The sequence below is a fragment of the Tursiops truncatus genome, chromosome 15 (genome assembly GCF_011762595.2).
Source record: "Tursiops truncatus isolate mTurTru1 chromosome 15, mTurTru1.mat.Y, whole genome shotgun sequence".
NCBI lineage: Eukaryota > Metazoa > Chordata > Mammalia > Artiodactyla > Delphinidae > Tursiops > Tursiops truncatus.
In genome coordinates this window covers 60,879,886-60,907,787 of record NC_047048.1, presented here as the reverse complement: position 1 = coordinate 60,907,787, position 27,902 = coordinate 60,879,886, and the positions used below count along the sequence as shown (strand labels likewise).

The following is a 27,902-nucleotide window of genomic DNA, read 5'->3' as shown; positions in this document are numbered from 1 at the left end:
GGCCCCCGCTGCTCCACGTCGTGTAAGATTTCTATTCCCACTTTGCAGGGGAGGGAGACCAAAAGGTAAAATGCCTTGTCCCCGATACAGCTAGGGAGTCATAAGACGAGGACTCACCCATTATTTAACCATGGGTATTTGCTGAGCACACATTTGGTGTCAGGCCTGTGCTGGGGGCTGGAGGGTCATTGGTCACCCTGATGCACATGTTTATACCCTCCTGGAACTTCTCGTTGGGCCGAATCAAATTTGAACTCAGATCTGTTTAGTGCCAGTGTTTATACTTACCACTCTGTCACTGTTCTTCTTCACCCCCTTGGAGCCCAGCAAGGTTCTGGGCTCATATTAGGTGCTCAATAAACATGGGATGAATGAACAAGGGGATGGGAACTCGCAACAGGGCCCTCCCCACACTGATGAGCACATCCATGGGTGCGCTATTGGCTGCAAATTACAGGAAAAGAAAGAATGTTTTCTCTGGCATTTCTGGGCTGACGAGCGAACTCAGGCATATCCTGGGTTTGGGATGGACCTTATCAGCCATCAGCCAAGTCTCAGGATGGACCTTCATCAGGTCTGACTTTTGGAACTCAAACCTCAGGGCCCAGGCAGAAGGACCTCTGTACCCTTCAGAGCTAGAATTTATTGTGGAAGAGGACAGGATGTCCACAGGGCCTGTGGTAAGAGTGGCACATCAGAAGCCCCACTCTGAGGACGACTTGCAGCCTCCAAATCTGGAATCTCCTTCTGATTATCAGTGGGCAGCTAGGGGGCGCTCAAGTCTGGCTCGTGGAAGGCTGGCTGGACTCAAAGTTGGTTGAGTTCATGAGCAATGGCCTGTTCTGTAAGGAGAAGAGGCAGAATCAGTCACCAGGTGTCTGCCCTCTGACCCCCAGGTCCACACCGAAGGGGTCTCTCATCCATCCATGCTGACCAAGGCCTGGTGCCGGGAACATTCACATTAAAACTCTTCAAATGATATCTAATTATTCAGTTCTTGTGTCTTCCACTCACCGTGAGCTCCCTGAAGGCAGGGACTATATCTGTTTATCTGCAACTGGGATGGGGGAGGGCTTGGGTGTGTGGGAGGGCAGTGCTCCCTAAAGGATTGAGTGGAGATCTTGGGAGAAGCTCTGGTAACCTGGAGGTTTGGGTGAATTGGCGGGGCACAGCCTGCTTGGTAGGGGTGCCCTCTGCTGTCCCAGCTCTCTCGGGGGATAGTGAAGGTCATGGTCATATGGTCACCTCTGAGTGTCCTCAGAGCACATGCAGACACCCCTCAGCAGGCCTCAATAAGAGCTGCAGCGGGGACACCTCTTCTGGCCATTTGCCCGTCCTGAGTCCTCGCCCCGGAGGGACACAGGTGCTCACTCACCCATGAGGCTTTTCAACAGTTTCACATCCAGCTGCCTGAGGATTTCATCGATCAGAGGACATTCCTGGGCCACCAACACAGAGAGAAGGGTCAGACCAGGGAGTGGGATAAGAAAACTGGAGGAGCTGTGGCTGGAAGCCACGGGATTTCCACAAGGAATCATGGCAAGTGTGGCTCCCTTGTACTGAACGCCAACTACCCACCAGGTGCTATGCACAGCACTTCCGTGCTTTGCCCCCCTGAATCTTTGTGGCTCTCTGTGAAATGGGGACTGTGATGGTTCCCATGTTACAGATGGGGAAACTGAGGCTCAGGGAGGCTAAGTCACTTGTCCAAGGACACACAGGCAGTAGATGGCAAAATTTAACATCTTAATTTGAGATTTCTCAGGTTCTAAAGCCCAATTCTTTGCTGAAATGCCAATATATATGCCCTGACCCTCGGACTCAAGGATGCCCAAGGTGAAACTACTTTTCTGAAACTTACCTGACTTTCTATCAGGTGTGGGATAACTTTTTCCAGGTTGTCTCTGAGGTTGTGGAAAAAATGTTTCATCTTTGGTGGGATATCTCTAGAAAGAGAGATAGATATACAGAACAGAACAGATAAATACAGACAATACTAATTCCAGGTGCTGTGTGGAGAACATCTCACACAGCCATTTAATCCTCAGAGAGCCCTACGTGAGAGGCATCATTGTAAGCAATAGTCAAAGGCGCAGCTCAGAGAGGTGATGTGCCTTGCCCAAGGTCACACAGCTAGTTAAGTGCTGATTAGATTAGAACCAGGTCAGTAACTACAGTCCACAGTTTTCTTCGTGGATGTCTGGCATGATCTAGGCATTCAGTGAATGTCTGATGAATAAATGAATGGATATCCACTGATGACCTAGTTGCTTTCAGCATTCTGGAATTACAGAGAGAGATCAGACACAAATCTTGCCCTTGAGGTACTCAGTCTGTTGGGGTTGACACACTTGGTCAGCTAGTCTACAGATCTTTATTTAAGTCTATTTTTTTCTATCTTGTTCACTACTGTATCCCTAGCATCAAGCATGTTGTGCCTAGCACATAGTAGGTTCTCAGCAAATATTTGTTGAATGAATGAGTGACGAGGAAGAGCTTTAAAGAAGGAAGGAGGGGCATCCAAGCATAAGGATCAGCGTGTGCAAAGGCACGGTGGTATGAAAATATATGGCATACTGATGGAGGGGGGTTCTTCAGAGAGACTTGAGGGCAAAGGGCTGCAGAGTGGGGTAGGGGACAGGACAAGTAGGGCCTTGAGTGACATCCAGGAGTTTGCTCTTCATCCAGAGGGCACTGGAGAACCATTGGAGTGTCTGGAGCAGGGGCTGGCTGACGTGGCTAGATTTCTGGGCTAGAAAGTGATTTCTGCTGCAGGGGGAGAACAGAGTGAAAGCGGTGAGGTCTGAGTCAGGGAAAGTTGGAGGAGGCTCCCACGGTGGTCCAGGAAGTGGACTACGAGCCCAGTCAGTGGCTGTGGGGATGGAGAGAAAGGGAGCAGGTGAGGGTTGCCAGGAGGTCATTGGTGGGACCTGTGGAAGATGGGCTGTGGGGAGTGAGGCGGAGGAGGAGTCTAGCTTCTGGGAGGGTGGCAGGGTCACCTCTGGGATGGGGATGCAGGAGGAGGAACAGATCCTGGGGAAGATCCTGGGTGAGATCTCTTTGGGGCTCACCCAGGAGGTAGTGGAGACCTGTGGCTGCAGCCAGGGCCAGTCAGGAAGGGGCCCAGACCTGGGGAGGGGCGGCTGGGATCTTACTCATCGAGGACAGTCATGCGGATGCTGCTGGGCTCCACGCGGCAGTTGCCTATCACCAGATCCCTCCGGCCAAACTCATCCTTCTCCAGCCAGAACTCCACAGCGAGGTTCATGCGTGCGTGTGTCTTTATGATCTGGTTATTGAAGGGCCTGGGGACGAGAGAGAGGAGGAGGGGGGAGGGGCAGGAGACAGAGAAAGAATAGAAGGAGGAGGAAGCAGCCAACACGGAGAGTGTCTCTTTCAAGACATCAGCACAGTGGGGCTCCACGTTGCCTGGATGTTAAATTCTGTGGTCAGCAATTAAGGAGAAAAACACTACTAGCCAGAGTGCCTTCTGAAAATCCTTTAAATAGACCAGATTAGGGGGCCTGGAAATTCAAAAATTGAGAGTTAATCTTATTCTAAAAATCTTTACAAGTTAGTGGAGCCCTCCCAGAGGCAGTAGATGTTAAAGGGTAGTCTAAACCAGAGGAGGGAAGGGTGATGCGATCATTAAACTCTATATCTCTCTCTCTTTTTTTTTTTTTTTTTTGGTACGCGGGCCTCTCACTGCCGTGACCTCTTCTGTTGCGGAGCACAGGCTCCGGACGCGCAGGCTCAGCAGCCATGGCTCACGGGCCCAGCCGCTCCGCGGCATATGGGATCTTCCCAGACCGGGGCACGAACCCGTGTCCCCTGCATCGGCAGGCGGACCCTCAACCACTGCGCCACCAGGGAAGCCCCCTGTTTCTCTTTTTAAAAATCGTTGTAGGGAACTCACATAGGTTTAAATGAGCATATGACCTGCCTCCACTGACCAGTGATCACCATCCATATTTCAGCTGAAGAAACCAAGGCTCAGAGATGTGAAGTGACTTGCCCAAGGTCACACAGCAAGTGAGTTCGGAAACCAGGAATTGAAACCAGTTTGCAGCAGAAAGATCTGGGTTCCCCAAATCCGCCCCCCTACCCCCACTCCCAGGTTCCCAGTGAAGAGGAACAGTGCCCTTCAGGCCCCACTTCTGTATGACTTACAGCCTTGAGTCAATGTCAAATTCAAGTGAGATGTTTGCCAAGAACCACTCCTTATGGAAAGACATCCGGATCCCACCATAGTCCAGCTGAATGTTGGTGACGTTGGCGCTGCACAAGGAAAGAGCAAAGACCCCTGCAAGGGTGAAGGATCTCAGACCTCAAGGCCTTGGACGTTACAGACAAGGCTGGCCTGTCTCCTAGCAGTCGGATTTGGAGTCAGATCCTTTTACAGATGCTCTGAGGGCAAGAGCTCCCTGCAGGAGCCCTGGGGTTACAAGCTGTCCCTGAGCACCCCCGAACAGCTCCACACAACTGATTTGTGAAACCCATAGCCAACTGCAGACCCAGCCCCTGGGCCCGTTCTCAGAGCCAGCCTCCCGCTCTCAGTGGATAGCCCCACCACCTTCCCAGGGGCCCAGACCCAAACCGTGGGAGCTGTCTTCAACTTCTCTCCATCCCTCACCGCCACATTCCACTCATTAGTAAATCATGTTGGCTCTGCTTGCAAAATATATCCTGAAATGGGCCACTTCCCGTTACTCTGTTGCTTTTGTCTGGTCCAGGTCACCATCACTTCTTGCCTGGAGACGCTCTAGTCTCTCTCTGGGCTCCAGGCTACGATCTTGGCCTCTCCACAAACCATCTCCATGTGGCAGCCAGAGGGGCCTTAACACTCCCCTATCACTCGGTGTTCTCCACTGGTTTCTCACTGCTCTTGCAATAAAATCTGAACTCCGCATCACAGCCCCTCAGATCTGCAGGGTCTGGCCTCACCTGCCTCTGCAGCCCCATCTCCTACCACCCTCCCCTTGCTCACCCAGCCACACAGGACTTTTCCTCCTCGTCAAATGCATCAATCTCCTTCCTACCTCAGGGCCTTTGCACTCACTGTGCCCCCATGACCTCATGTCACTCACCTCCTTCTCTTCATTCATATTTCTACTTAAGGGATAGGAAGGTCCCCCGATCAGCCCTATCACTCTCACCCCTGACCTGGCTAAATTTGTCTTCATGTTATATCCCTCCATCTGAAATTAGTTATTTACTTTTGTGTCCTATCTCACTAACTAGGATGTAAGATCCAAAAGGGCAGGGACTGTAGGTCTGTGTAGAGCTGTATTCCCAGTACCCAGCCCAGGTGCTGGTACACAGTAGGCGCTCAATGAATAACTGTAACAATTGTTAAGGGAATGAATGAAGGGAAGTGATTGTGACTGCACACAGCAAGGGAAACCCTGCTGGTGAGTACTGGCGCTCATTAAAAGGGAGGGAATGAGGGATTCAAATCGGAGAGAAGGTAGGTCAAGGGCACAGCAGGCTGGGATCATGGTGTTACATTTGAGCAGCTTTGAGACCAGGCAGCTGGGGAGGCCTGCATCCACTGAGAGGAAGGGGGGAAGATGGAGGTGGAGGACAGGCCCAGTTCTGCGAGGCTAATTATACCAATGGCTACGCATCCATTATGTGCCACAGGGAAAGCTCCTAACAGCTCCAGAACGCAGGGATAATTACGCCCATTTCATTGAGGAGGACTCAAGGCTGGAGCTCAGGGAGCTCAAATGCCTTGCCCAGAGTCACACAGCTTTCAAGCAAGAGTGGGGTTCAAATGTCAGACTCTAGTCCTGGGTTCCTTTGGCACCCCAGATGTTTATCCAGGCTGTGCTCTGGGCACCCATTTTATAGATGAGACCAGAGTGGCCCAGCAATTTCCCCAAATTTGGTGGCAGAGTCAGGATTTATTTATTATTTATTTTATATTTTTTGCGGTACGCGGGCCTCTCACTGCTGTGGCCTCTCCCGTTGCGGAGCACAGGCTTCGGACATGCAGGCTCAGCGGCCATGGCTCACGGGCCCAGCCGCTCCGCGGCATGTGGGATCCTCCTGGACCGGGGCACGAACCCGTGTCCCCTGCATCGGTAGGTGGACTCTCAACCACTGCGCCACCAGGGAAGCCCCAGAGTCAGGATTTAAATGCAGAAACTTTTGCTCCCAAACCTTCACCTTTAATTATTCTGCTGTGCTGCCTCTCCCAGTGACCCTTTGTGCTGGGCCCCATACTCATCCTTGTGTTGGGCGTGACATCTCCTTCCAATCTTCCCTCCTTTCCTCTTCACAGGCCTCGTACTGCCATGCCCTCAAGCTCTGCCCTCTTAGAGCTTTATCAGGAGTCCCAGGGCCAGTGACGGGGTTCAAGATCTCACCTGCCTTCTTGATGCTGCTGAAGGTTCATGCTGCCAATTAGCCAGCCCACCATCCCCGAGGCCGTCTGCCTGGAGGCATTCAGACTGTCCAGGAAGCGGATGTTCTGGATTCGGCACTCTGTATTGCGCTTCGTGAGGCCCTGCACAATAACTGGAAATGGATATGGGACCAGTGACATTGCACGATGTCCTGGCAAAGGTGGGGGGTTTGGAGCCAGGAGGCCCAGGTTGCAGGCTGGCACACCGGCTTCTTGCTGAGTGATTGGTGTGTCATCCCCCTGCCCCCAACACTGAGATCCACATTCTTCATCCGTGAAATGATGCTTTGCAGTGCCGGTGTGACACACCTGCAGAGGGTCTGGCAGGCAACAGCTGCTAAAGAGAGATATTATGGTTGAAATTTGCCCAGTGCCGCATCTCTGAACGTGGAACACAGAGCCTAACGTATGGGATCTAGATCACAGTAAATGTTGGTTGAAGAGAAAAGAGGTGGGCAAATAAGGAGAGAATAAATGGATATCCTCCCCCACCATGCTCGGAATAAACTGCAAGGCTGGGTGGAGCTACCAGTGGAAAAGAATGAATTCCAAGAAGGAGGGAAATTTGAAAAGCTATTGACCTGCGTGAAGTCCTAGCTCTCTGGACCCTAGACCCCAGCTGCCCAGGTTGGGGGCCCAGTTCTGACAAACCTCAGAGCTCACCTCAAGACACATTTATTGCACTGACTCAACCCTCTAGGTGTTCAGGCCCCACACTGAGAACTATGTGTTACTGCAGAGCCACAGAAGCCATTGTCACACCTCACCAGTATCCTCCAGGGCCAGCCCCCAGACCCCCTTTCAGCACCCCATGTTTCTGCTGCAGAAAGTGTCTCTGGGGCTTCCCTGGTGGCGCAGTGGTTGGGAGTCCGCCCACCAATGCAGGGGACACGGGTTCGAGCCCCGGTCCAGGAAGATCCCACATGCCTCCGAGCAGCTAGGCCTGTGTGCCACAAGTACTGAAGCCCGTGCACCCAGAGCCCGTGCTCCGCAACAGGGGAAGCTGCCGCAATGAGAAGCTCGCGCACTGGGACAAAGAGTAGCCCCGGCTCGCCACAACTAGAGAAAGCCTGCACACAGCAACAAAGACCCAATGCAGCCAAAAATAAATAAATAAAATTAAAAAATTAAAAAAAAAAAAAGAAAATGTCCCTGGAGTCATAGATCTGGGTTCAAATCCTAGCTCTGCTACCTCCCTGAGTCTTGATTTCCTCATCTGTGTAATAGGGCAGTAATAATACCCATCTCATAGGATACTTACTAGGAATATTGAGACGTTTAGCCAAAGGATATTTACTGAGCATCTACTGGGTATCAGGCTCAGTACTGGGCACTAAAGACACAAACCATTTTTCTATCTAGTAGGAGAACATACAGTAAAGAAATAGTTTCAAGGATGGAGTGAAACTATAGGTATGCCTAGAACTCTTAGTAGTTCTTGGTTAATGATGATAGTAGCACTTGGGTATTTGTGAGCAGCAGACACTAGTAGTTGTCAGTCCAGTATCCATCCATCCATCCATCCATCCTCCCATCTATTCTCCATCTATCTATCCAATATCCATCCATCAATCCATCCATCTACCCATCCATCCACTCATCCATACATCCTCCCATCCATCCTCTTATCCACCCACTCTCCCATCCACCCATTCGTCCTATTCTTCCCATCTGACCCCTCTTTTTTTTTTTTTTTTTTTGCGGTACGCGGGCCTCTCACTGTTGTGGCCTTTCCCGTTGCGGAGCACAGGCTCCAGACACGCAGGTTCAGCGGCCATGGCTCACGGGCGCAGCCGCTCCGCGGCATGTGGGATCCTCCCGGACCGGGGCCCGAACCCACGTCCCCTGCATCGGCAGGCGGACTCTCAACCACTGCGCCACCAGGGAAGCCCTGACCCCTCTTTTGATTCAGACACTCTTTTCAATTCCTGGTCCAGATGAGGCTGTTGATTATCATTGCATGGTGACTCTTACAGGTACAAAGTTCACATATGATCCAAGTTGGTTCTATCAGACTAAACAGACCCTATGCTTCATGTTTGAGGGGAAGGTTTCTTTCTCTTTCTCCTACTGGAAAGGAACAAGACAGCCTATAGCTCCAATGGCCACTGGCCACCATTTTCCTATCACACTGTGAACCAACAGCCTGCGGATGAAACCATGACGATAACAGAGCTAAAAAAGGATGAAATGCAGATCTGGTTGGCAGCTTTGAGCTGCTGATTGAACCAAACCCGGAGCTTGCCCTACCTATGACTTTCAGTTGTGTGAAATACTTTTTTTTTATTGTTTAAACCAGATTGACTTGAGTTTTCTGTAACACCCTAACAGATACGTGAGAAGTGGTTGTAGAGATAAACATTTTCACAGTTGAAAAACACTTTGCACATACTTGCCTTCATTTAAGTCTCAAAAGCAGCCCAATGAAACAGCATTCTAACTGCACCTATTATACAGATGAGGATACCTGGAGCCACAACCACATGTGAATATATTTGATAACCTAAATGCAATGCATACATTTATGGCAAACCATAAAATGCCAAGTCATGATGAGGGGAAATGGGAAACATCGATAACTTAAAACCATTAAGAAATAGAAACAGGGCTTCCCTGGTGGCGCAGTGGTTGAGAGTCCGCCTGCCGATGCAGGGGACACGGGTTCGTGCCCCGGTCAGGGAGGATCCCACATGCCGCGGAGCGGCTAGGCCCGTGAGCCATGGCCGCTGAGCCTGCGCGTCCGGAGCCTGTGCTCCGCAACGGGAGAGGCACGCGTACCGCAAAAAAGAAAAAAAAGAAAAAAAAAGAAATAGGTGATCTCATTCCCCAAAAGTTTTGATCTAGATGGTTTTATGGAAGACTTTTACCCAACTTTATGAAAAGGTAATTGTGAAAGAAAATAGAAAAAGAAGATACAAAATTCATTTTATGAGGCTAGTACAACTTGCTTCAAGAATAGTACAAGGAAAAGATATTACACATCAATTTTATGTATGAAAAATTTGCTAAGATCCTAAATAAATTACTAGCTAACAAATCTAATAGCTAATAGTACATTATAAAAATATCATATTACATTATAAAATATAAATTTTAGTTTGATACATTATAAATACATTAATGTATATTATAAAAATAATACATGATAAAAATAATATAATAATAGCAGATTATAAATAGATAATTATAGTATGTTATAAAAATATCATATTTATTCCAGAAATGCTAGGATGGGTTCAACATAAGAAAATCTATTAATACAGTTTATCACATTAACAGAGTAGAAGAAAAAGATGGATTAATTTTTAGATGCAGAAAAACATTTGTTAAGGACCAATACTGATTTATGATTCAGAAAAATTTAGGAAACTAGAAATATAAGGGGACTTTCTTAACATGATAAAAACTATATCCCAAAAACCTACAGAAATATACTAAGTGGAGAATTCTAGATATATTCCCATTCCTATAGGAGGCCTTGGCTATAGTGCAAGATAAGAAAAAGGCACAAGAAGTATAAGGTTTAGAAGAGAAAAGATAAGACTGTCACTATTTGCAGATGATATAATCCTCTAGATAGAAAATTGAACAGAATAAATAAGACAAATTATTAGAACTAATAAGCGGTCAGTAAGACTTTTGGATAGCAGATTAATTTTTAAAAATCAACAGCTTTCCTCTCATCTGTACCAGCAATACCAACTAGAAAATATAATAGAAAATTAGGCAATATTTACTGTGGCAACAAAACCCATAAATTCTCTAGGAATCAATTTAACAAAACATACTTAAGACATTTATATAAATTTAAAATTCTATTAAGGGATCTAAAATATAATCTGAATAAATTGAAAGATATATTACTTTTGTAATTGCCTAACATAATACTGCAAAAATGTCAATTGTCATTAAATTAATAAACAAATTCAGTGAAACCCTAATTAAATTTCCAGAAGATTTTTTCTCTTTTTTAAGGAACTCAACACAGTCTAAGATTCATTTGGAAGAAGAAAGTTCTATCAGATAAAATGGCATTTTACAAAGATGTAGTATTTAAAATATTATGTTTTGGGTACAGAAACAGTTACACAGACACAGAACACAGAACTCAAAAGGGAATCCATGTGTCTGGAAAGCTGACCATTTAGTAGGTGGGTTGAATGGACTCATAAGGAGAGAAGTGAAGCTGAATCTCTAATTTACAGATGTAAACATACATAAAGATAGCCTCCAAATGGATTAAAATCCTATATGTGAAAAGTGAAACTGTAAAGCTGTTAGAAAAAACAGGCTGGAGACAAGGGCTTAAGACTCATCAAATATAAACCATAAGATGAAATGTTGATGAGTTTGAAAATATTCCTGTTCAATGAAGTGTCTACAAGCAAAGTTAATAGGTGACAGTTTGGGAGAGATGTTACCAATGCTTAGACCTGACAAGGGACTAATGTCAAGAATAAATTAACATCTTCTCAAATCAAAGAGGATTAAAAAAATTGGAAAGCAAATAGAAAAATGGGCAAAAGATAAGAACAGGGAATTCAAAGAAGTCAAAATGGCTAACAGAATTAAGACGTGTTGCTCAAACTTCTCACTAATCAAACTAATCTCACTAATCAAGCTAAAACAATTAGATATCACTCAAACACACATCAGACTGGCAAACAATTAGAAAGATGCTGTTATGTACTGAATTGTGCTCCCCCCACCCCAAATCAATATAGTGAAGCCTTAATCTCCAATGTGACTGTGTTTGGAGATGGGGCCTTGAGGGAGGAGTTAACGTTGAATCAGGTCATAAGGGTGGGGCCTTAATCCGATGGAACTGGCGTCCTTATAAGAAGAGGAAGAGACACCAGAACATGCTCGCTCACCCTCTGTACACACACAGAGGAAAGACCCTGTGAGGACACAGTGAGAATGTGGCCATCTACAAGCCAGGAAGAGAGGTTTCACCAGAAACCAACCCTGTGGGCAACTTGATCTTGAACTTCCAGCCTCCAGAGCTGTTAGAAAATAAATGTCTGTTGTTCAAGCCACCTGGTCTGTGGTATCTTGCTGTGGCAGCCCAAGGAGGCTGATACCAGTGGATTCTCTCCAGTGTTGGGAAACAAGGGATACAGGTATGCTTGTTTGTTATTGGAATGGGCGTAGACCTGCACAGCCATCCTAGAAAGCAATCCGGCAGTCTTTAGTTAAATTCAGTTTGCACCTGCCTTAGAGCCCAGCCATCTCCCTTCAGGGTATATCCCAGGGAAATTCTCCCATAGGTTCTAAGAAGGACACGTGAGAATGTTCATTGCTGTGTAGTTTATAATAGTGGGAAGTTAGCGACAACTCAAGTGTTCATCCCTAGGGAAATGGCCAAGTGATGATGAAGTGGATGTATTTCATGGACTTTTCTGTACAAGTCTGAAGCAACAGATGTCAACAGCACGGTGTCCAGTGAAAACAGTAAAAAAAAAAAAAAAAAAAAAGAAATCTATATAGCTTTACCATTTATGTAAATCAAAACACTGTATGTTTTACAAGGATATGGGCATTTAAAAACACATATATTAGGGAATTTCCTGGCTTTCCAGTGGTTAGGACTCTGTGCTTTCACTGCGGGGGCCCGACTTCAACTCTTGGTCAGGGAACTAAGATCCCACACGCTGCGCAGCACCACCCCAAAAAAGCCAACACCTATATTAAACAAGCTGCAATGCCTGCCAAGGAAGAGGGGAATGGGCGTGAGAGTAAGAGGTTGAGAGGAAAATAACATAAAATAAAACACAAGAGGGGTCTTGCCATGGTTCATGATAATGACGATGTGCTAGGAATAGGCGTATGATCAACTCAAACTCAATTTTGTGTACTTCAGGTCTAAGAGAAAAGGAAGAGAAGAGGGTAAGTGACCAATTCCAGGTCATCTAGCAAGTCAGTGGTGGGGTCAAGTTAATGCTTTCCCTACCCTCCCTGTGACAGTGGGCAGAACATGGGCTTAGCTTACTTCTCGCCAGACCCGATTTGCTGTCTCTGTGGGTCTTGGCCAGGCCAGGCCAGTGCTGCTTATGGAGTGCCAAGGGCAAGGCCAGTGAGCTGAGGAGGACCAGGAGCCTCCAGAGTGAATGCATCTTGGGTTCTTGGACGTGTGGGTATTAAGAAAGGTCAGATGGTACCCACGTGGATGGCTGCAAGGGTGGCCACCTGGATGGATGGACCGAAGTTAGCCCCCAGCATGCTGTGGGGAGGTGTCGTGATGGGCTCTGGCAGCTGCCACTGGGGCTTGCTCACATGGTGAGGGCAGCAGGTGGAACCCTGTGGGGAGGCCAGGGATCCAGACGGAAGCCTTGTTGCTTAGAGACACCCGGTAGACCCCACTGTTGGGTCATCCAGTGGGAAACCTCTCCCAGACCAGCACAAGGTGGATGTCGGTGACTCTTCGGTGAATGAATGAATGAATGAATGGGCAAGGGTGGTTAATCTCAGGTTTTCCAATTGGACTAGGACTTTCTTAAGGGCAGGATCATCTGCAATGCCTATCGCAATGCTTACTTGTGAGAAATTAAGTGCTGATGATTGTTGAGGGACCAGATGACTGAATACACAAAACAGGATGGCTGGTCTCTGAATCCCCCACTAAATTATACGTTTCTGGAGCGCAGGGTGTGAATTTAATTAATCCTCCTGTGTCCAGTGCCTCCCATGTTTACCACATGGTAGTTACCAGTGATGTTTATTAAGTGATACAAATGAATGAATGAATAATTGGACGGATGGATGGTTTGTGGATAAGACTTACAGGGAGGGGACAGAGAGACTTGAAGCCAAAGCATTAGGCTTATCTTGTTGTTCTGGGTTGCAGGGTCATTAAGAATTCAGTTCAAATCCCCTCTCCTCATCATCTCAAGACGTGGCATCCCAATCCACCCAGTTGCTCCGGCCACAGCCCTTGGAGTCCCCCTCGACTCACTCCTCTTTCCTCATCTCCCATGACCCATCTGTCAGGAAGTCCTGTCAACACTTCCAGGATCTGACCACATCTAACCACTCCTCCTCAGCTGCCATCATCTTGGCCTGAGTTGTCGCAGGGGTGTCCTACCTGGTGTCCCAGCTTCTTCCCTGGCCCAACTACAATCTCTTTTGCATATGGCTGCCTGAGAAATCATTTTAAGACATAAATCAGACCATGGCACTCCTCTGCTCAAAACCCTCCAAAATTTCCCATCGCACACAGAGCGAAAGCTGAAATCTGTGCAATGCCTCTCAGAGCCTGCAGGGTCTCTGGTGTCCTCTCTGATCTCACCTCCTACCACTCTGTCCCTCCTCTGCTCTCCTGCAGCTGCACAGACCTTGGAAGTCTGGCCCCGACAATTCAGCTGCCGTGAGCTCTGAGACAAAGGCTCTTTCCCCTTCTTGTCCTCTCCCCCCAAGATGCGGGGGACATGCAGGGTCCTGTGCGAATTTCCCAGAAGCCCCGGGCCATCCTTGGACACTTCACTTCTGGTCTTGTAAATCAAAAGCATTAGTTCAGGGTGATGGCTTTCCCGATCTGAGGTCCTCTCTCAGTGTTCATGCCCCCCTTGGGAATGTTTGTAGAATATCAGTTACTTTAAATGTACTTTTTTAGTCTTCCTGGTCTTGTGTAACCAGTAGGGATTTTGTTACTTTTTTTGTCAAGAAAATAGGAGAAGAGTGGTCACTGTTGTCCTTGGCTCTTTGGAGAGCTGAACTGGGGGTGGGGGGGTTGTCAGCCCCACCTCTTCACAGGCTGTGGTTCTCAGGGCCACTGAGTGTAAAGAAACGATGACGTGTAGGGTGTAGATTTATGGTTCTGGTGCATGACAAGGGAGCAGGAAGCACGGCTCATGGGTGAGCCCCGGATTTGAAGACAGCTTAATGTATAATCACACGTGGTTAAGAGCGTGGGATTCTGAGTCACACAGATCAGGGTGCAAATCCTGGCTTTCCCTCCTGGCAGACTCAGGAGGGAAAGCCAGGATTTGCACCCTGAGTCTGGATAATAGTGTGGGGCTGTAGTGAGACTTAAAGAGAATCATGCATAGCAATGCTCAAAAACCTTGTTGCTATGATTGCTGTCATCGTCACTCTCACCTCTCTGAGCCTCAGCTTCGTTACCTGTAAACCAGGGAAGCTGGTGGAGTGAACGACACCAAGTATGATTAGCCTAGAGATGGTGCCCAGGACACTGAAAGTGCACAACCTGTCAAGGAGCCACCTCTCCTGAGCACATCCGCAAATGAGTGTACGGCTGTTTTGGCAATTCTAGCAGGAATTACAACTGGGGGTGCTGTGATGGTTTTAGTGCCTGGAGGGAGCTTGCAGACGTCCAATCAGATGGTGGGCTTTGCTCTTGTTCATTCAACAAACAAATAAAGTGGGACTTCCCTGGTGGCCCAGTGGTGAAGAATCCACCTGCCAAGGCAGGGGACATGGTTCGAGCCCTGGTCTGGGAAGATCCTACATGTCGCGGAGCAGCTAAGCCTGCGGGCCATAACTACTGAGGCTGCGGTCTAGAGCCCATGAGCCACAACTACCGAGCCCACGTGCCACAACTACTGAAGCCCGCGCGCCTAGAGCCCATGCTCCACAACAAGAGAAACCACTGCAGTGAGAAGCCTGTGCACCGCAGTGAAGACCCCACGCAGCCCAAAACAAAATAAAACGAAAAAAACAAATAAAGCAGCTAAAGACAGTGAGTGCTAAGTGTCAGGCACCATGGGCTCTGAGCAGCCAGGCAGGTTCCTCATCCTCCTGGAGCTCACACGCGTCTGCATCTCTCCCTGCCGGGAGCATGTGGTTATGAAGCATGGCTCTGCTGTGGAGCAGAGGTGGGGGGCGGGGGGAGCTAAGCAAGGGCGCAGTGAGGGGACACCTGATAGTTGGGGATCGGGGTAAGCAGAGAAAAGACTTCCCTGAGGAGGTAGAGCTTGAGCAGCTATTTAAAAGAAAGGCTATAAGTTAGCTGGGTGTTTTCCTGGCCCTGTCCGCCACTGGTGCTCCCAGAGAGGAGCACCCTGGAGGGATGCTCTGCTCCCGTGTAAGCAGCTGCTTCTCAGGTTGGTGATGCCGATATTTACCTGGTGGCCTCATTCACTGTGCTAAGCCTGCTCCGTGTGGGATCTCATTGCACCCTCCAGCCACACATGAGGGGACATGAGCCTGAGGGGCTGCTACCCCAGAGTGGTGAGATGCTATTTCCTTTGGGAGAGGGAGATGCTAGACACCCCAAACCCCACCCATTAGCAATCTCCTGTACTATTTCAAAGAACTTACCTTAGAACAAGCTTCTTTACATTTTTGGGAGGCATTTTGAAAATGTGATGAAAACTTGGGTTTGTGATGATAAACATATATGTACCTGGTTTAAAAATGGTGCTCACAGTAGCAGGATTTCTGTGGTCCTCTTAAGGTGTGCCCACTCACACTGGCTAAAACCCCTGCTCCTCTGGGTAATTGGCTTTCCAGGAGTTTGACTTGGAGGACCATTCACTTGTCCAGTCAACCAATATCCCCTGTGGGCCCACTATGTGCCAGGCACTGTGCTTGGCTCTGGGCAACAACAGAATCCCTGCTTCTGCAGCAGCTTATGGTCTGGTGAGAGAACGAGAACAATACGTGAAATAATTACAAATTGTATTGAGGGGGGGAAAAGTGAGGTGAAATTGGGAATTGCAGGGAGGCCACTTTAGAAAAGGGTTAGGGGAGGTCTCCAGAGAGGTGACATCTGAGCTGGGCCCAGGAGGAGATGGAGCTGGCCTTGGGTGCAGGTGTAGGGGGGCACACCTGGCAGGTGGAACCGCAGGGAAAGTCCCTGGCGTGGGCAAAGGCTCAGCAGGTTGGAGGAACAAAGGAACTAGGTGTGGATGGGACCGGGGGTGAGAAGTCAGCAGCCATGTGCCCCAAAGAGGCCCTGGCTCACATCCATGGCTCCAGGGAGGGACACCCAGGGGTGTAAGGAGACAGCCACCTCCCCTGGCAGAACGAGGGCGGTGCAGGCTTTTGTTCATGAGCGTCCTCCCATGGCCATTGGGAGTGGCCACTTCCTCCTCTCCTCGGCTCTAAGGCAGTTCTAGGTTCCCCAAAGCAGAGGTCCTCACACTCCAGGGGGCAGTAGAGGGGGTGAGTAACATGCAGATTCCTGCACCTGAATCAGTAGGGTCTGGAATAGCCCAGAGAATCACTCGTCTAAGGAACAGGATCTATTATTCATGTATCCCGTTCTTTGTAGAAATGGACACATTTTACAGTCATGGAAGACTAGATACTGGAACTTTAACCCAAAGTCAAATTTCCCTAAAAGTGGGGGTAGGGCCCTTTCTGAGTGGAATATTAGGTTTGACAAAAGGTGATGATGGTGACTCTTGTGGGTTCTGGGGTGGCCTGGAGAGGGGGACAGGAAAGTGGAAGAGCTTGGGTTTCTGGGAGCATTGTAGTACTTTTTGGGGGAATGGGTGAAACTTGTAAAAATGCAGATTCCTAGGCCACCCCTGAGCAATGAAGTCAGAGTCTTCCTGGAAGTGGGACCTGGGGATAAGCTTCTGGGCAATCCCGCTGTACATGGAGCACGAGGCCCCCTTAGCTGAAATAAGAGTGATGATACTAGTAAACATTTGTTGAGCACTAACTGTGCTTGAGGGGCAGTCTAAGCGCTTTGCTTGTAATCGCTTATTTAATCCTCCACACAGCCCTCTGAGCTAGGCACCGTTATTATTGGCCTCCCTTTGCAGAGGCACAGAGAGGTTGAGTAAAATCCCTAAAGTCACCCAGCTGGGTGAGGTGGGGCTGGGGCAGGAGCCAGGCAGCCAGGCCCACAGGAGGGACATCAGAGGAGCTGTGACTCATTCCCCATCAACCTCCCCATCCCACACCCCACTCTGCCCCCCAACACCAGCCCACAGCTCCCACAGGCATTGCAAGGAGAGGCAGGAAGAGTAACAAGAGCAGACTCATCGAGCCTGACTGTGGGCCGGCCTCTGCTCTAAGCATTCTTTGTAGGTTCATTAAAGTAATTAATCAATCCTCCCAATAACCCTCGAGGCTTGCATTGTTACTGCCCCATTTCACAGATGCAAAGCCTGAGACACAGAGAGATGGGGTCACTTGCCCAAGGACGCACACCTGTAAGTGTGGGGGTGTCTGGCTCTAGTAGGCTTTATCTTGTCTCTGGATAAATTCACTCACAGTCCTCGCCCTTCGTCCCAGGCCCTGTGAGCCAGCCTTGTCCAGTGGCATTTCCTCTTGTAATTCTACAGAGGCCGCTAAAGACCCCATAGGACACGCATGGCAAATATCAAAGATTTTCAATGAGCTGGAGTTGATGCTCCAGGGGAGTGAAGACTGCAGGTCTCACCACAACCGTGAACACTCTGGACCACAAGGGGGCAGAAGCTGGCTCCATCCAGCTCAGGGTCCTGCCTAGCAGAGGTGTTCTCAGGAGGAAAGGGGGAAGGCGGGTCATCCAGAAGGACCAGCCATTCAGGGCCACAATGTCAGCCTTAAATGTCAGCCAGTGGAAAGGAGGGAATTCGCTTGGGTCCTTACCACACACATCAGACTTGGCATCCTTGTAAGAATTTAGAAAAAGTCAACTAAACCCAAAGCAATTAGAAGCAAGGAAGTAATAAAGATCAAAGTAGAAACTAATGAAATAAACATGGAAAACCAATAGAGAAAACCAACAAAATCAAAACCTGTTTCTCTTAGAAGATAAATAAAATTGAAAAAACTCTAGGTAGGGAGATTAGGAAAGAGAGAGAGAAGACACAAATGACCAATATCAGGAATGAGAGGGGTGACAGCATTACAGACTTTACAGGTATTAAAAGGATAATAAGGAAATATTATGAGTAGCTTTATGGCAATAAGTTCTATAACTTAGACAAAAGGAACAAATTCCTTGAAAGACACAAACTACCAAAGCTTCTTAAGAAGAAATAGATGATCTGAAAAGCTCTGTACCTGTTACAGAAATTGGATTTGTAGAAAAATCCTTATCACACAGAAAGATCTAGGCCGATATGGTGTCATCACCAAACACCACATTATACCAAAGCTATTCCAGAAAGTTGAAGAGAAGGGAATACTTATCAAGTTCTTCTGTGAGGCCAGCCTTACCCTACTACCAAAACCAAACTAAGACCAATACAGACCAAGATTCATTATGAACACAGTGACAAACACCCTCAAAATTTCAGTGATTTAAATATGGCAATGTATAAAAAGGATAATACATCATGACTATATGGGGGTTTATCTCAAGAATGAAAAGTTGGTTTAGCATTTGAAAATTATCATATTAACAAACTAAAAAAAATTGCTTGATCATCTCAATAGATGCAGAAAAAGCATTTGATAGATCTCCAACATCTAACTTTGATTAAAAACTTTCATCAAGCTAGGAATAGAAGGGAGCTTCCTCAACCTGATAAAGGGCGTCTACACAAAACCTACAACTAACATCATAGTTAATAGTAAAAGACTGAATGTTTGCCCTCTAGTTTCAGGAACAAGACAAGGATGTCTGCTCTCACTTCTATTCAACATTGTTCTGGAGGTTCTACCTAGATAAGAAAAGGAAATTAAAACCTGGATTGGAAAGACAGACATAAACTATATTTATTCACAGATGATATGACCATCTACATAGAAAGTTTGATGAACTCTACAAAAAAGTTACTAGAATTAACATGTGAGTTTAGCAAAATTAACAGGATACAAGATCGAGAAACAAAGTCAACTACATTTCTATATACTAGCCATGAACAATTGGAAATTGAAATTAAAACAATGTCATATTGATAACATAAAAAATATTAAATACTTTGGAATAATATGACAAAGGATGTATAAGATCTGTACACTGAAAACTACAAAATACTGCTGAGAGGAATTTTTAAAGGTCTAAATAAATGGAGAGATATATTCTTTTGGAAGACTCAATATTGTTAAGAAGTCTTTTCTCCTCCAAATTGATCTATGGACTCAATGAAATACCTATAAAAATCCCTGCAAGATTTTGTAGAAATTGATAAGGTGATTCTTAAAATTTGCATGGAAATGTTAAGGACTTAGAATAGCTAAAATAACTGTGAAACAAAACAGAGCAAAAACAAAGCAAAGTTGTAAATTCCGTGCATTTGTGATAGGAAGCATTTGTGATAGGAAATAGTAACACGTGGAGCCTTTGTCAAACCCCAGTAGAAAAATCACAGCACATACCCCTTGGAGTTCTAGAACAAAGCCATGCCATCTGCTGCAGAGAACTATACATCATTTGGAAAAGAGCGCCTAGCTTGATACCAGCACCTGGTAGGTAGACACTTGTGTCTGACCATGGCTATCAAATAACCATGAGGCCAGAACTACTTCTCATGAGTTGGGTACAGCCAGACCCAGAAAATAAGCCCAAAAATCAGGTGGGCCCAGGAGCAACCCAGCATACATTGGAAATGTCATATCCAGGATTAGGCCTGAGCAGTTCAGAGGGCACAAATAAGGTGCACAAGCAGGTGGCCCAGACGCCATGTCACCCTTCACTGTTGCACTGGCACCTCTTCCTCAACTAACATCTATGGCCTCATGGAGGTTTCCTCTGACCAGCCGACAGAAGAGAAAAAATCTGGAATTTGAACATGGTATATCTCGCCATCTGTTTGTATCATCTTTAATTTCTTTCATCAGTGTCTTATAGTTTTCTGCATACAGGTCTTTTGTCTCCTTAGGTAGGTTTATTCCTAGGTATTTTATTCTTTTTGTTGCAATGGTAAATGGGAGTGTTTCCTTAATTTCTCTTTCAGATTTTTCATCATTAGTTTATAGGAATACAAGAGATTTTTAATTAATTAAAAATCTCTTGTAATTTTGTATCCTGCTACTCTACCAAATTCATTGATTAGCTCTAGTAGTTTTCTGGTAGCATCTTTAGGATTCTCTATGTATAGCATCATGTCATCTGCAAACAGTGACAGTTCTACTTCTTCTGTGCTTATTTTTTAATTATATGATGTGATATTAATTTCTATTTATGATAGTGATATAAAGTTTCCTTTTAAAAATAAATGAATTTCAATAAATTTAAGTAAAATTGTGTTGATTAAAGAAAATATTAGCTAGAAGGTCTACTGGCAGTACATGGGTATGGCAAATGGTTCAAATGTGGGACCCAGTGATTTCAGCTAATGTCAGGCCCCTGCTCCCCTCCTCCCGCTGCCAGGCCAGGGAATGTCACACCTGTCCCCCAGCAGGCCTGGCTCTGGGCCCGCAGAAGTTGGGGACTCACCTCTTACTGCACCACAAGGGACACTGTCTTTCTCATGAGTTTGACCACAGTGTTCACAGCTTCATTGACCAGTCCAATGGGGCTGGAAAAGGGAGGAAACTGATAAAACTCAGTGAAGTTGGCAGAGCAGCCAAGCAGGAGAAGTGGGAAGAGGGTGGAAGATGGTGGAGCACCTTGAAGTCAGGTGACTTGAGCCTCTATCCAGGGGTATCATCACTTAGAGCCCCATGTCTGATCAGCAGCTCACCCCAATACCCCATGAGTCTCATCACAACCCTGAGACCTTATCCATTCATCCATCCATCCATTCATCTATCCATCCATCCATCTATCCATCTATCCATTCATTCATTCATTCAATACATACCTATAGAGCACCAACTATGTGCCAGAAACCAAGCGAGACTGGGGACACAGGGATGAGCAAAGCACAAGCACCTCCTAAACTGGTACCTAAATAGTATATTAAACAAGTTTGGCTAAGTCTGGCTCCTTCCCACCTGCAGCTCTCAGCATAACTGTCACCTCCTCAGAGCAGCCCTCCGTGACTGCTTGTCTAAGGGAGGGCTTTGTATCATAGTGCCCTGTTAAGTGTGCTGCTCTGCGCAGGGATCATTGCAATGTGACACTTTCCTTGTGGGCTCTTTATTAGTGTACTGAATGCTCATCTGTCTGCCTTTCCCTCCAGAGAATAAGCTCCATGAGAAAAGTTCCTTGTCTGCTGTCACCAGTACATTCTCCAGAGCTCAGAATGGTGGCTGCCTGGCACATAGCAGATGTGTAACACATTTTTGGCTAAAGGAATAAATGAAGGAAACATACAATTAAATATATAATGAAAACTTGTGACAAGAACTCAGAAGGGCAAGAGTAGATTCTTATAAGAGAGAGTAAGAGAAACTTTGTTTTAGACCCTGAAGAATGAGACGTACATTGAGATGGCTTGGGGGAAAAGGTGTTCTATGTCGCCAGAGCAGCCCGTGCACAGGTTTTGAGGTGGGAAGAAGTTTGTCTGAGGCACAGAGCAAAAGCTAGCATGTCCAGGGCAGAGTGGGCAAAGGGGAGAGCACAGGGACATGAGGGTCGATCCAGACCAAGCAGTGCCTAGATGGCCCTGAGGAGGGCTTGGGATTCCACCCAAAGTGGAGAGAAAAGCCCTGAGAGAATTTGGAGCAGCGGAGTGGAATGCCATTTTACAGATATGGACACTGGGACCCAGAGGGCAGGATGAATTCCCTGGGACTGTGGGCAAGGGTGTATCCACCAGGGCTCAGGCATTTGGACTTACACCTCAGTCTTTCCAAGCAATAATAGGCCGTGGAGCCTTCCTTTGGTTTTGGGGGGTCTTTAGGCAATGTGTGATCAGATTCCTTGCTGGGGTAGGATGGATTGACTTTCGCTCATGGCTCAGCCTTGTTTCCTGCCAGAGGCAACCTTCCCCCCTCCCCGTGAAGGCAACCTTCAGTTGCAGACCACTTTTCCTCTCTCAGCCGTGACCAGAGTCAGCCTTTCTCCCTCCACCCTCTTCCCTGGGCTACACATGCTCTTTCAAGCACACAGTTTAAGATGTAGATTTTGTGGGTTACCAGAGATCAGTGATTTAAATGGAGAGGATTATGTTTTCAAGATCTCATTTTGGGAATTTTCCAGTGGGTTGAGGATGATTTGGGGAAATCTGAGATTAGAGTCCATGTTAGGTATTTACTCCTCTTTCTCCCTCCTAACTGGAGGCAAGAAGGTAAACACAGTTTATTATTATTGTTGTTTTATTATTATTAAGGGACATTATATAATAACAAAAGGGTCAGTTTTTCAAGAAGATATAGCAATGCTAAATGTGCATGCAGCTAACATCAGAGCTTCAAAAAGTATAAAGCAAAAACGGATAAAGCTGAAAGGTGAGATAGGCAAATTCACAGTTATGTTTGGAGAGGTCAACACTCGTGTCTCAGTAATGGGAAGAACAAAGAGACAGAAAGTCAGCATGGATATTATTATTACTGAGAGTTTAGTATGTGCCAGGCTGAATGCTAAACACTTGCATTTTCTCATTTGGTCAGCACAGTACCTGTGAATTAGGTATTATTATCATCCTCAGTTTACAGATGTGAAAACTGAAGCTTAGAGAGGCTAAATTGGTTACAAAGCCACAAGTTAGTGGCAAAGCAAACTTGACACAAGAGTCTGAACTCCTTTTCACCATACGATGCTCCCTCCCAGGTACAGGAATAAGGTTGAAATTAGGGGTCCCAACTCCTCTGGGAGCCCTGCTCTGCTGAGATGGGTGGGCCTGACCTGTCCGGGAAGGTGAGTGGGATGTTGGCTGGGTCGTTGGTGCATTTTTCCACGATCACTGTGGAGACACCAGTCTTGGCATCAGTTTCAATGCTGACACTAGTCTGGAGGCCCAGGTCGACAAGCTCACCCAACAGAGGCCTGCAGGAAATAAGATTCACAGTGAACAGAGGTCTAGAAGTCCATTCACACTGCCCACTTGAGTTCATCCATCTGTGTGGACATTATATGGGATGTCTATGGATAATGTCAATATGGTCTATTTTCTTTATGGAATCTACTTTTTTACGTTAGGAGTTTATTCACCTGGCCACATGGGTTTGGTTCATGTGATATTTCTATACAGTATCACACTGATAATTAAAATAAAAATAATAGTTAACATTTATTGAGCACAAATTCTGTGTTAGGTGTTTCCAAAAAACTATTTTACATGGATTGATCCTTTGAATCATTACACCAATACCATGAGGGAAAAGTATTATTATTGGTACTGGTACCTGGTATAGGGAAGTTAAGTAACTATCCCAAGACCTCACAGGTAATGAATGATGAAATCATAGTGCAGTTCATTTATAAAGACTCTTCTACACATCCTCATCTTCCTGTCTCTGTCTCTGATTCCAGATTGGAGATCCATCGGCCATGCCGCACTGCCTCTCCCAAACCTCAGATTCTAATGCCTACTCATAGGGTCAGGGTGACGTTCGTGGTGATGGGGATACTCAGGCTAGCGCCTTTGCCATCAGGAGTCACTTCAGATTTGATATCCAGGATGTGGACATTACTGATTTTCAACCTGTGCAAAAACCACAGTTCACCCTTGTCACTCCTCATGACAGCCATTGCTGGGCGCTTCTCACGATGCCAGCATCGTGATGCGCATACGAGCCTCGCTGACTTTGCCTGCTTTGGTCTTCATGAGAGCCCTGTTCAGAGGTTTGAATCTCTCCATTGGATGGCGTGGCATACTGAGATTCAGACAAATGTGGTTTCCCCCAAGACTCCAAGTGCTGCAGCCAGAATTTGTTTTTAATTGAAGTATAGTTGCTTTACAATGTTGTCTTGGTTTCAGGTGTACCACAAAGTGATTCAGATATAGATACAGAGATAGATAGAGGTAGATAGAGATATATATCTTATTTCAGATTCTTTCCTCTCATAGGTAATTACAAAATATTGAGTGGAGTTCCCTATGCTATGCAGGAGGTCCTTGTGGGTTATCTATTTTATATATAGTAGTGTGTATATGTTAATCCCAAACTCCTAATTTATCCCCCCACAGCGCTTTCCCCTTTGGTAACCATAAGTTTGTTTTCGAGGTCGGTGAGTCTGTTTCTGTTTTGTAAATAAGTTCATTTCTGTCATATTTTAGATTCCACATATAAGTGATATCATATGACATTTGCCTTTCTCTGACTTACTTCACTTAGTATGTTCATCTCTAGGTCCATCCACGTCGCTATAAGTGGCATTATTTCATTCTCTTTTATGTACAGTCAGAATTTGAACCCAGAACTGGTGGACTCCAGAACTTCATGTGTGGAGCCACCTATGTATTGTGAATTCTGGTTTCCTCTCTCCTGACGGCATTCAGACTATATGTGCTCAGCTATTTTCAGAGAAGACAAGTCTTCTTCCTTGGAAAAGTGGCTTTAGGCACCAGCAAACAGGTAGAGGTAAGGGTAAAGAGAACCTTCATCCTGACCCTGAAATCACAGAATGAGAAAGCCCAAACCCATGAGATGCCCAGATAGGCCCTGCAGCCCTGCCTGTAATTTACCCAAACTCTGGTAGAGCTGGCCTCAGACGGCTTCCGCTCTGCAGGGACACACAAGGTTTATTCACCTTTCTGTCTTTGACCTTAATCTTACGTCCCCTAAAGATATGTATTCTCTTTTCCTGGAACAAAGATTTCTACCATGAAGCAGTGACTCACCCCATAACCTTTTCCACTACTTGAAAAATTTTAGAAAGGAATTTGTCCAACAAGTTCTCAGCTTCCTGGATCTTCTGCTGGACCTCCTGCCAAGATGTGGATTCCCGGAGCGCCTCCAAGGCAGCCTTCAATTTCTGAAGGATAGCTGTAGAAACAATCTCCATTTAGTGTGATACACAACTTACGAAGCAGCTACTATGCACCAGATACTAAATGAGACCATGTGCCTATGTTATTTCATTTCATCTTTATAACAACCCCATAAAGTAGATATTATTATTGTCTGCACTTTCAGATGAGGAAATAAAGGATCAAAAGGTTAAGAAATGGGCCTAAAGTCACACAGCTAAGGAGACCTTGCTCCTTCCATGCTGCCTTCACACTAAGATATACTCATCATTCGTCAACAAAGCAATCGATCCAGTGACCAGGCAATAGATATTGATTGCACATCAGCTTCTAGTAGTGAAGCTCTAATGAGATGCTCACACAAACAAAATAAACTTAGAATAAACTAAGAAATGGAAAATCTAGAATCAAGGAAAAAATATGGCTCCAACTCACGAAAGTGGCAAATAGGAGTCCCTGGATGACAGCTTCGCAGCAGGCCTAGAAAGCAATAATTCATACAGGAGCAGGAGGACAGAGTGTCCTAAAGGGGGATCTTCAGAGAAAAGAGGGATTTGATAGAGCAAATGGCATGGCAGAAGTAGGATGGCACATTTGAAAAGAATTAAGAATATATGTGCAGAAAATAATTCAAATAAGAACCAACAAGGCAACAACTCACTCAAGGAGGAAAAAAAGGCTACAGGACAAGATATGTAATCATAGTACAGCAACATGGCTCTGCAATGGACAGTATCTATCTACCTAGTTATAATGACGCAAACAGAAATGGAAACTACATCTGGTCCTGTAACTAACTAGGTGACCTTGATCCAGACACTTCTGTTTCTGAACTCAGTTTTATCGGCAATGAAATTGGAGAGTGGATCCCTTCTGTATCTTTGAAAGTTGCCTAAGCCCTGGCAAGGTTTGAAAGGCAGTCATGTACAGAAGTTAGTTTCTCCTATAAAGAATGTTTGTCAGTGTGCTGCTAAGGTTTCCAGAAAATGAAAAGCAGACCAAGTTCTTTTAAGAAATCATAATTATAAGGAGATATATTTAAGTAGAAAGGTAGGTAGTTTTAAAGCTACCTAAGCTAAGTAGGGCTCAATTTCCAATCAGTTAATACAAATTACTAAGCTAATTGAATGACCCAACAGAAGAATATGCTAAAAATATAAATAAAATATTTGAGTTAAAATATGTAGATTCTTTCGTAATTAGAGAAATGGTAAGTGAAATGAATTATAACCTTTCATCTGTGAGACTGGCAAAATCTTTAAGTTTTCCATACCAGTGCTGTCAAGGGAGTAGAAAAAAAGACTATTGGAGAAAATGTTAACATAGGGGATTATTTGTCAATATCCAATATAATTTAAAATGTGCATACCTTTTGAACTTTTGAAATGTCACTTTTAGGAATTTATCCTATGCATGTATTAGAAAATTTACCGTGATATAATATGTAAAGTTTTATTTATTTAAGCATTGCTTGTTTCTAGAAAAATTAAAAATGAATGAACCAGGAACCAAATCACCACCTCTCTCAGGAAACCACCCATAAAAAGCAGCGCCTAAGGAAGAAAAAAAGGAGTGATCAGAAGAGCCTGGGGGCAGGACGGGAGTGGGGATGCGGACCTGCTGGAGGGTGGGCTTGGGGATGCGGGGCGGGGGGGTAGGCTGGGACGAGGTGGGACAGTGGCGTGGACATATATGCACTGCCGGGCGTGGAGTGGATGGCTGGTGGGGGACAGTCGTGTGGCGCAGGGGGATCGGCTCGGTGCTTTGTGGCAGCCTATAGGGGTGGGATGGGGGGTGGGAGAGGGGGAGATGCGGGGACATGTGTATATGTGTGGCTGATTCACTTTGTTGTGGAGCAGAGGCTGGCATGCCATTGTGGGGCAATTGTGCTCCAATGGAGATGTTAAAAAAAAAAAAGAAAGAAAAAAGAACCAACAAATCACAGTGAAAATGAGGGGACATGTGTATATGTGTGGCTGATTCACTTTGTTGTGGAGCAGAGGCTGGCATGCCATTGTGGGGCAATTGTGCTCCAATGGAGATGTTAAAAAAAAAAAAGAAAGAAAAAAGAACCAACAAATCACAGTGAAAATGAAAACAGCAGGAAAAGTATTTGTCTCAAATGTTAGACCAATGGATTATTATGTATAATATATAAAAAGTTTATCCTAATGTATAAAAATATTATAAATGCCCCCTTTATGACAAATGAAATAAACAACAAAATGTAGATAGTAAGCAAACAGGGGAAAATGTTCAGGCTACAGCAAACTTCAAATTGAACAACAAAGTATGTTTTTATATCAATTAACTTGGCATAGAAGATGTAATAATATTAGTACCATTGTTTAAAGTGAAATTGATGAATACCTTTGACAGTGGATACAAAGCAGGAGCATGGCAGTATGTATTAAGAGTCATTAAAGTGTTCATACCCTTTGACCCAGCAAAAAAAATAATAATAATAATTTACCCTAGATATACAAAATTGTGAGAAGGGGTAACATTTTTTACCACTTAAATGACTTCTTTTAAATGAATAGATTGTACACTTTTAAAAAAGAGCAGCCCCTGGTGGCAGCCTTTGGTAATACAGGCATAGTGTTTAGGAGGCAAGCTCCTAGCTGCCACTGATCATCCCTCTTGCTGACTCACGTCCAAGTGTACTGTCAACGGTCTCAAGTCCTTTATTGAGAACAGGTTTCAGCTTGCTCACAACATCATTGCCGAGATCCTCAAGAAGAGACGCTGAGGTCCCAGTGAGCAGGCCACACAAGAGAATAAGTTTCCAAAGCTGAAACATCTTGTCCTGACACCTGGACAGTCATGGGAGGAACAGGAGTGAG

General features: G+C 45.7%; 2 protein-coding genes across 3 annotated transcripts; both read right to left on the bottom strand.

Moving 5' to 3' along the window:
* Positions 1-629: 629 nt before the first annotated feature.
* BPIFA3 (BPI fold containing family A member 3) lies at positions 630-12,706 on the bottom strand. 2 transcript variants are annotated; one of them, XM_033841040.2, is made up of 7 exons: positions 12,402-12,706; positions 6,372-6,522; positions 4,171-4,278; positions 3,156-3,305; positions 1,862-1,946; positions 1,376-1,439; positions 630-842 (listed from the first exon to the last, which is right to left on the bottom strand). In XM_033841040.2, the coding sequence occupies exons 1-7, from the start codon at positions 12,523-12,525 to the stop codon at positions 808-810; spliced, it is 717 nt and encodes a 238-aa protein (XP_033696931.1). In that variant the 5' UTR covers positions 12,526-12,706; the 3' UTR covers positions 630-807. The 2 variants fall into 2 exon arrangements, with proteins under 2 accessions (XP_033696931.1, XP_073649419.1); XM_073793318.1 differs by having other exon boundaries at positions 6,372-6,746; positions 12,575-12,656.
* Positions 12,560-27,902, bottom strand: BPIFA2 (BPI fold containing family A member 2). The gene is given in 6 exon segments (XM_019950599.2): positions 12,560-12,709; positions 20,694-20,775; positions 22,989-23,129; positions 23,680-23,787; positions 24,928-25,072; positions 27,724-27,902. Coding segments are annotated over 6 exon segments (762 nt in total). The 5' UTR covers positions 27,860-27,902.